Source organism: Nyctibius grandis, chromosome 30 (assembly GCF_013368605.1).
Source record: "Nyctibius grandis isolate bNycGra1 chromosome 30, bNycGra1.pri, whole genome shotgun sequence".
In the NCBI taxonomy this organism is placed as follows: domain Eukaryota; kingdom Metazoa; phylum Chordata; class Aves; order Nyctibiiformes; family Nyctibiidae; genus Nyctibius; species Nyctibius grandis.
The window spans coordinates 1889520-1902869 of record NC_090687.1 but is presented as its reverse complement, the minus strand read 5'-3'; the positions used below and the strand labels follow the sequence as shown (position 1 = coordinate 1902869).

Below are 13350 nucleotides of genomic sequence, written 5' to 3'. Positions count from 1 at the left end.
TGGGGGGGTGTAAAGCGGGGGGGTGTAGCCTGGGGTGTGTAGAGTCTGGGGTGTACACAGTGGGGGGTACCTGTAGCCTGGGGTGTCTGTAGCCTGGGGTGTGCACAGCTTGGGGTGTGCATAACTCGGGGTGTACGTGACCTGGGGTGCCTGTAGCCTGGGGTGTGCACAGTTTGGGGTGTGCATAACTCGGGGTGTACATGACTTGGGGTGCCTGTAGCCTGGGGTGTGCATAACTTGGGGTGTGCACAGCTTGGGGTGCCTGTAGCCTGGGGTGTGCATAACTTGGGGTGCACGTAGCCTGGGGTGCCTGTAGCCCCAGGTGTGCATGGCCTGGGATATGCACAGCCCAGGGTGGGCAGAGTTGGGGTGTACCCAGCCTGGGGTGCCTGTAGCCTGAAATATGCATAAGTCAGGGTGTGCATAACTCGGGGTGTTCATGGCTTGGGGTGCCTGTAGCTTGGGGTGTTCATAATTTGGGGTGTGCATAACTTGAGGTACCTGTAGCTTGGGGTGCCTGTAGCTTGGGGTGCACATAATGTGGGGTGCACACAGCCTGGGGTGCCCGTAGCCCCAGGTGTGCACAGCCCGGGGTGTGCAGAGTCGGGGTGTACCCAGCCTGGGGTGCCCGTAGCCCCGGGTGCCCCCGCGCTGCCCCAGCCCTGTCCCCCCTCCCGGGGACCCCCGACACCGCGGCCCCCGGCCTGGGGGAGGCGGGGGGGGGGGCGGAGAACGGCCCCTGGGAGCCCCGGGGGGGGCGGGGGATGCCCGGGGCGGGGCGGGGAGGATCGGGGGGGGGGGGGCGGCTCCGCCCCGCCGCCGCTATTGGCGGAAAGTTCGGGGCGAGGCGCGGGGGGGCGGCCCCGCTCCCCCCCCGGCCCGGTCCCGTCCCGGTGCGGGCAGCGGTGCGGGCAGGGCCGGGCAGGGCCGGGCCGCCCCGGGGGCGGCCATGTGGGCGCTGCGGGCGCTGTGCGTGGCCGGGCTGGGCGCGGTGCTCGGCGGGGGCTCGGCGGATCAGTGCTCCTGGAAGGGCAGGTACGTACCGGCACCGGCACCGGGGGGGCTGCCACTCCCCCCCGCCATCCGCGGGGCAGAGGCACGGGGGGGGGATGCTGAGAGCTGCGCCTGCCTCAGTTTCCCCACTCCTCGGCTGCTCCCCCCCATCCCACGAGGGATGCTGGCCCCCGGGGGTGCAGGGCCCCCCGCCTCGCCGGGACCCCCCCTTCCCCACCCGTGAAATGCAGCTCCGGGGCCAGCGGGGCCCCCCGAGCCCCCCGCCGGTGGCCGCGGTGGGGAAGGCGCCGAGCTCGGGAACAAAGAGCCGGGGCCCGGCCGGAGGGGCTGCCGCAAGCCTCGCAGGGGGCGTGGGGGGCCACCGGGGCCACCAGCAGCGTGGCGGGGACAAAGCAGCGCCACGGCCACCCCCGATCCCCCCTGCCCTTCCCGCGTGTGTGTCCCCCCCCCAGCTCCGGGCACCGTTTACACGCGCTCCCAACAGCGTGGGACCCCCCCAGCACCCACTGGGCATCCCCAAAGCGGGAGGGGGATGCAGGGGAACGGGCGACCCCAAGGCTGTGGGGTGGCTTGGGAGCCCACCCTGGGTGTGGGGGGGCTGTGCTGCTGTGCCCCCCCCGCAGCCCCCCTGGGAAGGTGCTGGGGAACATCAGCCCCCCCAAACGATGCGCTCGCACCCCAGATCCGAGGCATCGAGGGTTCGGTGCTGCTCCTCCCCGTGTTCACCCTCCGCGGAGGTGCTGCTCGGGGTGCTGCTGTGCTGGGGGGACGCGGGGGGTGTGTGTGTGGGGGGGGGGTGCCCATCCCCGGGGTGTCCCGGCTGACGGGGGGGTGCTGTGCCCGCAGCGGGCTGTCGCAGGAGCCCGGCAGCGTGGAGCAGCTCTCCCTGCACTGCGCCGAGGGCTCCCTGGAGTGGCTGTACCCCACGGGGGCCCTGCGCCTCCGCCTGGCCCCCCGCTTGCCCCCGGCCACCGCCGCCTCCACCGCCAAGGACAGGAGCCCCCGGCACGTCACCGCCTGCGTCAAACCCTCCGGGACCTTCCGGGGGGCTCAGCTCTACCTGGAGAGGGAGGGGGTGCTGGAGCTGCTGCTGCCGGAGGCCCCCCGGCCCCGCGTCCGCTGCTTCAGCTGGGCGCCCCGGGAGAAGGTGGCCCTGTTCCTGCAGGCCACCCCGCACCGCGACATCAGCCGCCGCATCGCCGCCTTCCGCTACGAGCTGCGGGGGGACCGGCTGGCCCTCCCGGCGCTGCCCGCCGCCAGCCTCGCCGGGGAAGGTGAGTGCCGAGCACCCCGGGGTCAGCCTGCCTCAGTTTCCCCAAGGCTGCCGCCTCCCTGGCCGGGGTGTCCCTGGTCAGTGCAGAGGCGGGGGATGGAGGGGCTGGAGCCGGTGTGGTCCCCACCCAAGGCTGGTCACCGGGAGCCACCGTGGTGACGGGCTGTGCTCGGCCCTTGCAGGGGTGTGCCGGCCGTGCAACGACACCGAGATCCTCATGGCCATTTGCACTAGTGACTTTGGTGAGTGCAGCCCCCCCCTGGTGCTGGGGGGGTCCTGGGGCCCTGGGGTGGGGGGAAGGAAGCTCCAACTGGGGGGACAGTGGCCCCCAGGCAGCCCTGGTCATCCCTTCCTGGGCTGGGCTGGGTTGGTGGTGGCCATCAGGGTCACAGAGGCTGCGGGATGGGGACAGGAATTGGGATGGGAATGGGAATGGGGGCAGGGACAGGGATGAGGGTGGGGACAGGGATGAAAAGGGAGATGGGGACGAGGATGGAGATGGGGACAGGGATGAGGATGGGGATGGGGACGAGAATGGAGATGGGGACGAGGATGGAGATGGGGACAGGAATGGGGATGGGGGCAAGAATGGAGATGGGGACAGGGATGAGGATGGAGATGGGGACGGGGATGGGAATGGGGATGGGGATGACAATGGAGATGGGAACAGGGATGGGGATGGAGATGGAGATGAAGATGAAGACAGGGATGGGGACAATGACGGGGATGGGAATGGGGATGGGGACAGGGACAGGGACACGCTGATCCCCCTCCCTGCCTTCCCCCCCCCCGCAGTGATCCGTGGCAGCATCCGGAGCGTCTCCAACGACGCGGAGCTGCAGGAGTCGGTGATCGGGGTGAGCGCCGCCCGCATCCACCGCCAGAAGTTCCCCCTGTTCCAGGCGGGGGGGCGGCCGGCGGGCACCATCCGCACCCCGCTGCGCTGCGGCGTCAAGCCGGGCCCCGGCACCTTCCTCTTCACGGGCTGGCTGCGTTTCGGTGAGGCCTGGCTCAGCTGCGCGCCCCGCTACAGGGACTTCCAGCGCATCTACGAGGGGGCACGGCGCGCCCGCCAGAACCCCTGCGAGTTCCCCGTGGACTGAGCGGCTCCGGGGAGGGCAGCCCGGCCCCGGGGGTGCTTGTAGGGGGGGGGCTGGGGTCCTGCAGGCAGCGAGAGCATCCCCGGGGGGACACCAGGGTGGCATGGGGGTCACCGGGGGGACCGTGACCAGAGGGTGAGCAGTCCTCGCTGCGTAGCCGGGCTCTGGCAGCACCCGCCGCCGGGCTGGGGGGGTCCTGCGGGTAAGGGAGGGATTTTCCCAGGGTGCGCTGGCTCGTGGTCCCCAGGGTGAGGGGTGCAGTGGCGTGGGGCAATGGGTTGGGGGGGACCAGGATGCTGCATGCCAGGGGATGCTGCGGGTCACGATGGGTCCAGCACAACGGGGACAGCCATCCCCACCCCAGGAGGGTGCGGCGGTGGGTGGCCAGTGGCCGTGGTGGCAGGGCTGGGGACACGGTGGGCACGGTGGGGTGCGGAAGGGCCAGGAGGTGGATTTGCAAAGTTGGGGGTGGAAGGGGGAGCGGGGCAGCGGCGAGGCTCACCCCGGCCCTGCCTGCAACGCGGGGCACGGGCAGGAGCCACGGGCGGGTGCTGAGGAGGAGGAGCAAGGCCGAAGGGTGCGAGGGGGATGTGAGGAGGGGGGGGAAGGCTGGCGCGGGGAGCGGGACCAAAGGGAGCGATGAGAGGTCGGGCCGTGCCACCCGTCACCCGTGGCCGTGGCCGTGGGTTGCACCGTGCCGGGTCACTGGTCACAGGCCACGCCACGGCAGCCGGGGCGGAGGATTTTTGAGCGTGAGGGTGGGGGGGGCATCGTATGTGCACTAAAGTTATAACGATACCAAATTTGTGACTTTTTTATAAACTGAGCTGTTATTTGTAGCGTGAGAGTCTCCTCTTGTCCAGAAGCTGAGCGGGATTGTCACCGGCGGGCGCCGTGGGTGGGTGCTGGTGGGTGCCATGTGCGAAGCCCTGCCACCTCCTGTGCCACTGGCCCTGCCTGGGTTGGGGGGGCCACAAACAGCCCCACTATTTTATAGTGTTGTATATAGGGCGATATAGTGCTGGTCCTACACGCTGTGTCCCTTGGGGTGGGTGGCTTTGGGGTTCCTGGGGCGCACTGAGTGAGCGGGGCCATGGGCGGGTGACCCTATACCGGGCGGGTGACCCCATGGCGGGTGGGTGACCCCATACTGGGTGGGTGACCCCGCTGGCGGAGCCGCTGTCAGCGCCGATTCCCATCAGAGCCACCAGCCACAAGGCCCCATTGTGCCGGGCTGCGCCGCGCCGCCTTCCCAGCCCGGCTGCCGCCTGCCCTGCTGCTGCCCCCCTCCATGGGCTGTTGTGGTGAGGGGGATGGGACCCCAGCTGGGGATGGGCCATAGGACCCCCAGACAGCCATGGGGCATGGGACCCCCAGACAGGGATGGGATGGAGCAGGGGACCCCTAGATAGGGACAGGACGTGGGACCCCCAGACAGGGATGGGATGTGGGATACCTGGCCAGGGTTGGGCCATGGGACCCCCAGATAGAGATGGGACATGGGACCCCCCAGATAGGGACAGGACATGGGACCCCCCAGACAGCTATGGGGCACAGGATCCCCAGACAGGGGTGGGACATGGGACCCCCAGATAGGGATGGGACATAGGACCCGTAGACAGGGGTGGGCCAGGGGACGCCCCAGCCAGAGATGGGGCACAGGACCCCCAGCCAGGGACGAGGCACAAGACCCCCCGACATGGATGGGACATGGGACACCCAGATGGGGTTGGGCCATGGGACCCCCAGCCATGGATGGGGCAGGGGACCCCCACCCAGCACCTTTCCTCCCCATCAATGACACCCACAGGGGCTCAGCACTGGAAAAGCTCAGCCCTGAGCCCCCTGCATGCCCACCCGAGCCCCCCGAGCCGGCGTCAGGCTTGGACTTTAATACCTTTTCAGTATTATTTCAATGACACTTTACCAACCACCACCAGCCAGGCTGAATTATCGGGTATTTCGTGCCTCCGCTGACCATAACACGCTTTTCCTGGCGAAAAAATTGTTTCCAGAGTGTGCTGCGGGCTTTGGAGTTTAATTAAAAATATATATAATATCTGTGTGTGTATAAAGTGATCCGGCTGCGATAAGCTCCTGCCCGTGAGCTCGTGGCTGCGAGCCAGCCCGGTAGCTTCAATACACAACACATTTATCACTCGAGAAGAGTTTGATGCTCATTTTATGCATTATTGGTGCTTATTTTGGGGCTGGCTGGGCCCAAGGGTGGGAGCTGGCCCTGGGGGAGAGCGATGCTCCACGCCGGGCTCCCGAGGGCTCCAGCATCCCCCTGGGTTTTGGCCGAGCGAGGCAGGGGGAAGGAGTGGGAAATGCAGCGGAGGAGGGAAAAAAATGAGGCTGGAAAAATCATAAATGAAGTGTGAAGGGAATTGCGCTGCCCACGGCATCCTCTGGACGCCCCGGGGGACGGAGCAGGGCTGCTCCCACCAGCACATTCCTCGCAGCTGAATTACGGCCCGTAACACGCCGAGCATCCGGCGGCCTCGGGCCAGCGCAGAACCTCTTGTTTTGCTTTAAATCTGTTTATTTGCCCAACGTGGCTCGTTCTGCCGCGGCGGAAAGGGCTGTTGCTCTGCCCGGTCGCCGCCACGGAGGTTTTGGAGGTGTTTTCGGTGCCCTCTGCCCCACGTCGGGTTGGGGCGGCCGCCCTCGCTTCCCGCCGGCCGCTGGACCCCGGCCAGGGCGCAGACGCTTCCCACGGCGGGGCCGGGCAGCCGGTGCCTCAGTTTCCCCACGGCAGGATGGGGGTAACAGCCCTTTCCCGCTGCTCGGGGTCGCCGTGGCACCCGGCAGCATCCCACAGCCCCGGTATCCCGGTTATCCGGGCATCTCCCCAAAAGCAGAGTCCAGCCAAATTCCTGCCCAGCCTCTTGGCACAGAGCGTGGCCACGGAGGGCAAAAACACACCGAGACAAACCCCATCCTGGTCAATATTTCCTCTGTAGGATGGAAAATGCGGCGGGGGGGAGCGGGTTGGGGACTGCAGCGTGCTGGGGGGAGCTGGAGGGCTCTGGGGGGGCAGCCAGAGCCCATCCGGGCTCAGCAAGAGGGGTGCAGCGGCACCCATGAGCCCAGGGAAGGGTCCCCTGCTGTGGGCATGGACATCGGCCCCATCCCCGGGGACAGGCCAGGCAGACCCCCTTGTAACCCCCCCACATCCACTCGCCCCCCCCATGAGGGTGGGTTTGGGGACGCCATGGAGAGCAGCACCCCAAAACCAGCTCCCTCGGGGGAAACGTACCCAGGGGTGCACACAGGGCTCCTTGTCCCATGGGATCAGCCCCCCCAAGGTGTCTGGGTGGGGGGACACAGTGTCCCAGCCCAGGGGACCCCCCCAGGACCGCGGAGCCCTTCGGTCACGCTGCAGATGGGTGTCAACGCTGGGATGGCAAAATGCAGAGCGGGGGCACTGGTGGGGTGTCCCCAGCCCCTGTCCCCAGCCCGGTCACACAAAGGCAGCCGCCGTTTCCCGCCATCCCCCCGGCCCCGCTCCCCCCTCTCCTGCCCCCTTCGCCCTCCTCCTTCCCGGCTGCCGGATAAAAGCCCGACCGTATGAATCGTGGGGCACAAAGGGGAGGCACAAAGGCGGCCGGCCCCGCTCAGCCTCCCCGCGGCCCCCGGCCTCACGTCCACCCCGGGGATGTCCTGCCTGCCCTGCCCGCAGCGCCCCGGGGTCCCCAGGAGGGTCAGCATGGCGGCCCTGGGGTTAGGAGATACCCTACGGTATCAGGATGAGGCCCCTGGGGTTCAGGGGTGCCCCATAGGGCTGGATGATGCTCCTGGGCCTGGGGAGATGCCCCATAAGGTCAGGATGAGGCCCCTGGGGTATGAGGTTGTCCCATAGGGTTGGATGATGCCCCTGGGATGAGGGGATGTCCCATAAGGTCAGGATGAGGCCCCTGGGGTTTGGGGATGCCCCATAGGGCTGGATGATGCCCCGGCACCAGGGGATGCCCGGCAGCAGGTCGGATGGGGCAGTTTGGGTGTCTGTGTGGGGCAGCAGAGGAGGGGCCGGGGGGCACAGCCCAAGCCCCGGGCAGGATGGAGCGAGCTCTGCCCCACAGCCCTCAGTGAGAGAAGCAAGAGCCTGGTGACGCCAAGGACACCGACACCCCCCAACCCTTCCACCCCTCGGGCAGCTGCACCCCAAAGCCTTGGGGTACGGGGCCTGCTCTGAGCCCCCCTCTTTGGCGGGGCCAAGGCTGATCCCACACCCTCCCTGTGCCGGGCAGGGATGCCCGGGGCCAGGGCAGGACCCTGACCCGCAGTGGGGACCCCACAGCCCCTCACCCTGGCCCAGGGCTGCCGACAGCTGGGGGACACGGAGCTTTCCCAGCGCGGAGTGACAAATTCCTGGCGGTCGGGGCTGCTTTGCGGCCGCCGCGGCCTCAGCGAGGGGGAAACTGCCGTGGGAAGAGGCAGATGAAAAGCTCTTTGGCTTCGGTGGCGCTTCCCAACTGGTCCCCTCGCCTGGCCACCTGCTCGGCCCGGCACCCTGAGAGCCACCGCGGGGCTGGGGCAGGAGGGGACGCTGCCACCCCCCTCCACCAGCCCTGGCCACATCCCGGGGGCCCAGCGAGGAGGGCTCAGCCCTGCCTGGGAATTGCTTCGTTAATTAATTTGCGGGGAATTCGGGCAGCCCTCAGGGACCAGCTCGTCCCCATGGACCATCCTCCTCCTCCTCTGCAGCACCCACCAGCCCCCAGCTCCTATTTCCCCTGATTTTCTGCTCGCTCTCAGCCTTAACCGGCTCCAGCTGCCAGCGAGCACCAGAAAATCGGAGAAATCCCCCCGTGGGCCCCGATTTGGGGCTGGGGAGGGGGCACGGCCCCGGGCAGCATTCCTGGGCCATACGGGGGGTGCAGGGACGGCGTGTCCTCCCCGATGGAGGCCCATCGCTGCGCCGGGGGGTGTTTAATGGGGTCTGGTTGTCATTAAGCACCCCGAGCGCCTCAGTTAGAGGGTCGAACACGCGTGTGCACGCGTGGCACATGCATGTGCATCCTCATTCCAAGGGCAGAATATTTGGTTCCCATAAATAAGGGTGAGATGGGAGCAGAACCCTGTGCTCACCCTTGGCAGTTCCCCCCTTGGCTTGTTGGTCCCCAGGTGCTCCCCAGTCCTGCCCCCTGCATCCCAAAGCCGGTCCCAGGCTGGGGGTGCCCAGGGGGGTTCCTCCTCCACCCGCAGTCACCCATGGGTGACGTCCCCCGGGAGCGTGAGGAGGCTGGTTGCCCCATGGTGAGGACATCGGGTGCACAGACCCCCAGGGCTGTCCCCAAGCTCTCAGGGGACACCCCAATACAGCCCCGGGGAGCCCTGCAAACATCAACCCAAAGGCCAAGGGGGGAGCAGGGGAGGAGGGCGACGGCCGCCAAACCCTGGGCAAGCCGGTGACGCGGCAGCGTGGGCAGGGAAGCCGCCTGCCCTTTGTGCGCCCACTCCCCTAATTGGGCCGTTAATTGCTCCCAGGTTTGGTTTGAGGGGTTTGTCATTAATTGCGGGGGGGGCGGGGGCTGCGGGGCCTGGCTGTCCCCCCCCTCCTCCTGCTTCCCACACGCTGGAATTTTCCCACAGTCGCTGCTCCCTCGCAGCGGGAAACCCACCGGCTGCCGCCGCGGCACGCACGGACGCACACAGCCACCAACAACCGTGTACAGCCGTGAACAACCGTGTACAGCCACACACAACCACACACAGCCGTGCACAGCCACACACAGCCCTGCAAAATGGCACACAAGCATACAGAATCACAGAATCACAGGATCAACCAGGTTGGAAGAGCCCTCTGGGATCATCGAGTCCAACCATTGCCCTCACACCACCATGGCGACTAGACCAGGGCACTAAGTGCCATGTCCAGGCTTTCCTTAAACCCCTCCAGAGATGGTGACTCCACCACCTCCCTGGGCAGCCCCTTCCAATGGCTAATGACCCTTGCTGAGAAGAAATGCTTCCTAATGTCCAACCTGAACCTCCCCTGGCCAAGCTTGAGGCTGTGTCCTCTTGTCCTGTCGCTGGTTGCCTGGGAGAAGAGGCCGACTCCCACTTCACTACGACCTCCCTTCAGGTAGTTGTAGACTGCACTAAGGTCACCTCTGAGCCTCCTCTTCTCCAGGCTAAACACCCCCAGCTCCCTCAGCCGTTCCTCGTAGGTCAGACCCTCCAGACCCTTCACCAGCTTGGTCGCCCTCCTCTGCACTCGCTCCAACACCTCAACATCTCTCTTGAAGTGCGGGGCCCAGCACTGGACACAGGATTCAAGGTGCGCAGCGTCACACAACCACATACAACTGTGCACAGCCGTGCACAACTGCACAGGACCATGCACAGCCCTGCACAGCTGTGCACAACTGTGCACAAGCGCAAAGGACCACGCACAGCCGCACACAACTGCGCAGAGCACCGCAGAACCGCACACAGCCGTGCCCCCCCGCAGCAGGGGCTGCCGCTCCCTCCAGCCCCGCACACGAAGACCCGACGAGGGGGAGCTACTCCCCCGATCCCCCCCGTGCCGATACCCCGGGGCCGGTCCCCCCCAGCCCCCGCCGGTGCCAGCAGCCCCGGGGTCGCCCCGCCGGTTCAGGTACCCCGGTCCCCCCCCCCGTCCCCCCGGTGCGGGTGCCGGCGGGGCGGGGAGCGGCGGCGGAAGGCGGGCGGCGGGGCCACCCCTTCCGGCAGCCATGGAGCCGGGGGAGCCCGGGGAAGCGGCGTGGGGGCCCCGGGAGGGGGCTGTGGGCGGGTGGGGGCTGCTGGAGCTGGCGGTGGCCAGCGGGGTGGCCGCCTGGGCTACCTGGGCCACCCTGCTGATGCCCGGCTTCCGACGGGTCCCCCTGCGGCTCCAGGTACCGCCGCTGGCCGCCCCCCTCGCCCCCCAACCCATGGGGACCTCAGCCCTGACCGCCCCCCTGTCCCCCCCAGGTGCCCTACGTGGCCTCCAGCCCCCGGCAAGTGGCGAACACCCTGGCCCTGCTGCGGGGGCGCGCGGGGAAGACGGTGGATTTGGGATCGGGAGATGGACGGCTTGTAAGGGGGGGCAGGGGGGGGCTGGGGGGGGGGCTGCCCCAGCATGGGCCAAGGGCAGGGACTGGGGGAGGCTGTGCTCACTGGGAGGGCGGCTGGGTGCCCCCCACCCGGCTGCTGCCCTGCTTCTGGCTGTGGTCCTGGACCATCCTAGGTGGACCTAGACAACCCTAGATGGCCCTAGGTCATCCTAAATGGTTATAGATGGCCCTAGATGATCCTAGGTGGTCCTAGACAGCCCTTGGTGGCCCTAGGTGGTCCTGAATGGTGCTAGACGATCCTAGGTCATGCTAGGCAGCCCTCAGTGGCTCTAGATGATCCTAGGTGGTCCTTGAATAGCCCTAGCCAGCCCTAGATGGCCCTAGGTGGTCTTAGACAGCCCTCAGTGGCCCTAGATGAGCCTAGGTGGTCCTAGAATGGCCCTAGCCAGCCCTAGGTGGTCCTAGCCAGCCCTCAGTGGCCCTAGATGATCCTGAACAGTCCTAGACAGCCCTAGGTGATCCTAGGTGGTCCTAGAATGGCCCTAGCCAGCCCTAGGTGGCCCTAGATGACATCCCACGCAGTGAGCAGGGTGGGAATGACCACTGTAGGAGGAAAGAGCCTTTGTACCTGGAAGGTGCCAAGGACCAAGGTCATGTGGCCCGTGAGCCGGCAGCTGGGAGCGAGTGGAGCTGGGCAACAGCCCCTCAACTTGTCCCCCCAAACTCAACACTGAGGTTCATTTTAGTTGCAACTCTCTCTGTCTCTCTCCAGGTAGTAGGGGCTTATAAGCAAGGTCTCAGACCAGCCGTTGGCTATGAGCTCAACCCCTGGCTGCTGTGTCTCTCCAACTACCGGGCCTGGAAGGCTGGGTACCACGGGAAGGTTTCCTTCCTGAAGGAAGATCTGTGGAAGGTAACAGCAACCCGAGGGTCTGGCTGTGCTCAGTGCTGGCTGTAGCTAGGGTCTACACCTCCGGAGAGGCTTCGCTGATGGTTGCTCGCTCCTTCCCTGACCCACGCTGCTCCCAGGAGGTGGAAAAAACATCCTCCTTTCCAGGGAAACACGAGCTTGGGCTGCTGGTTCTGCAGGCAGCAGCGCTCCTTGAGAAGGTCTTAGGTGCTGGTGACACACGGTGGCCTTCAGAGATGCGCTGCTAAAGCTGGCATCAGGTACCCAGAGCCTGAGCGGAGAAAACCCAGCAGGGAACACGGTTCTGGGATGATGCTGGAGACAGGTGATTTACAAGAACCAGCTCCTGCTCACACCAACACATCCCCTCCCACACGTTGTGGGGCATCTTTGCTTCCTCTGAGGTTCAGAAGATCGCCTGCAAAGCGTTCAGCCACTCCAATGATCCCCCTGCTGCTCCCCCTGTGCTGGTGCTTCTTTCATTCCCCTTTTCCTTCTCTTTTAAGGCGAATCTTTCCGACTGTTACAACGTGATCGTGTTCCTGGCCCCCAGCGTGGTAAGTCAGTCTCTTGCACCTCGGCTTGTTCTGAGCGAGCTCGAGGGAGGGTTTTCTTTGAAAAAGGGACGATCTGGGACAGTGGCAAAGGCTTTTTAAAAAATAAGGCCAAGCAGGCATTGCTGCGAGCGAGCAGTTTGGTGCTCAGCACCACTCAAATTTATAGAATCAGAATCGTTTTGGTTGGAAAGGACCTTGAAGATCATCGAGTCCAACCGTTAACCCAGCACTGCCAAGCCCACCACTAACCCATGTCCCTCAGCACCACATCTACACGGCTTTGAAATCCCTCCAGGGATGGGGACTCCACCACTGCCCTGGGCAGCCTGTTCCAGCGCTTGACAACCCTTTCGGGGAAGAAATTGTCCCTGATCTCCAATCTAAACCTCCCCTGGCACAACTTGAGGCCATTTCCTCTTCTCCTGTCATTTATTACTTGGTCCTAGTCCCAACCACACACAGGGCTAGTATCAGCCCTGCATTTTGGAAGGCTCTTCGGTTGATGCTGTCTGCTTGGGACCCACCAGCCATGCTGAGAAGCTGGTCCCTGCCACTATGTGACTTTCCTAAGGCCACCTCGCCGTGGCTGTCTCTCTCTCTCTCCCCCCAGAATCCTCTCCTAGCCGCCAAGTTCCTTGCAGAACTCCCTGACGAAGCCCGGGTGGTGGCTGGACGCTTCCCCTTCCCCTCCTGGCCCCCCACCAGCACCCTTGGGCACGGGCTGGAGCAAGTCTGGGCCTATGACATGAAGGAGGTGCGGCGAGCAGCGCAGAGCAGCGCAGAGGGAAGCCCGGTCTAACGGCAGCCTCGTTAAGCCTGGCATTAAGGGTCAGCAGCAGTGGGGGTCGGAGCCTCTCCAGCCCTTGGGCTCAGCTCAGGACAGCAGCGAGGGGGAAAAATCAGCCCTCGAAATCCTGACATTCTGGCAGGATTGAAGGGCCAAATCTCCAGTGCCTCTTTCTGTAGGTTTGATATTTTATTTCTAGTTAATTTTTCAAAATAAACATTTGGACGGTTCTTCCCTTGAGACTTTTGCTTCACCTTTGAGCTGCAGGGTGCTCCTGGAGCGAGAGCAGCCGGTGCTCCTGGCCTCAGGCTTTGCTCTGCTGTCCCTTTGAAGGCTGCTCAGGAGGGAGTGTGTCCAGCTCGCCTCCCGCTCAAGGATCCATTTGGCCCTGCTCACCTTAGGTAACATTCCCTTTTCCACTCAACCACCAAGGAAAAAAGGTCTTCCCAGCATAAAATAGCAGCTCGTCCCCTTTGTCTAACCTCTTGGTGCAAAGTCTGGCTTGAACCAGCCCTGGCCTTATCTCTTTGGAGCTGAGAGGGGAGCAAAGGCAGGAGCAGAGTTAGCCCTTGGACTCAGGTCTAAGCCTGACCCAGGAGAAACGTTATCGCAGGAACGGGGACCTGGCCCTGGCGCAGTAAAAAGCTGCCTGGGAACCTGGGAACCTGACCCCGTGTCCCGAGG

The 13350-nt window shown here is 65.4% G+C and overlaps 2 protein-coding genes across 2 annotated transcripts; both read left to right on the top strand.

Annotated features, from left to right (window-relative positions):
* Window positions 1-937: 937 nt before the first annotated feature.
* On the top strand, window positions 938-4226 carry METRN (meteorin, glial cell differentiation regulator). The gene is made up of 4 exons (XM_068420237.1): window positions 938-1035; window positions 1861-2288; window positions 2470-2529; window positions 3083-4226. The coding sequence occupies exons 1-4, from the start codon at window positions 950-952 to the stop codon at window positions 3388-3390; spliced, it is 882 nt and encodes a 293-aa protein (XP_068276338.1). The 5' UTR covers window positions 938-949; the 3' UTR covers window positions 3391-4226.
* Window positions 4227-9733: 5507 nt separating this feature from the next.
* On the top strand, window positions 9734-12896 carry ANTKMT (adenine nucleotide translocase lysine methyltransferase). The gene is given in 6 exon segments (XM_068420047.1): window positions 9734-10066; window positions 10068-10253; window positions 10330-10434; window positions 11185-11325; window positions 11829-11879; window positions 12490-12896. Coding segments are annotated over 6 exon segments (1005 nt in total). The 3' UTR covers window positions 12679-12896.
* The last annotated feature ends 454 nt before the right edge of the window (window positions 12897-13350 follow it).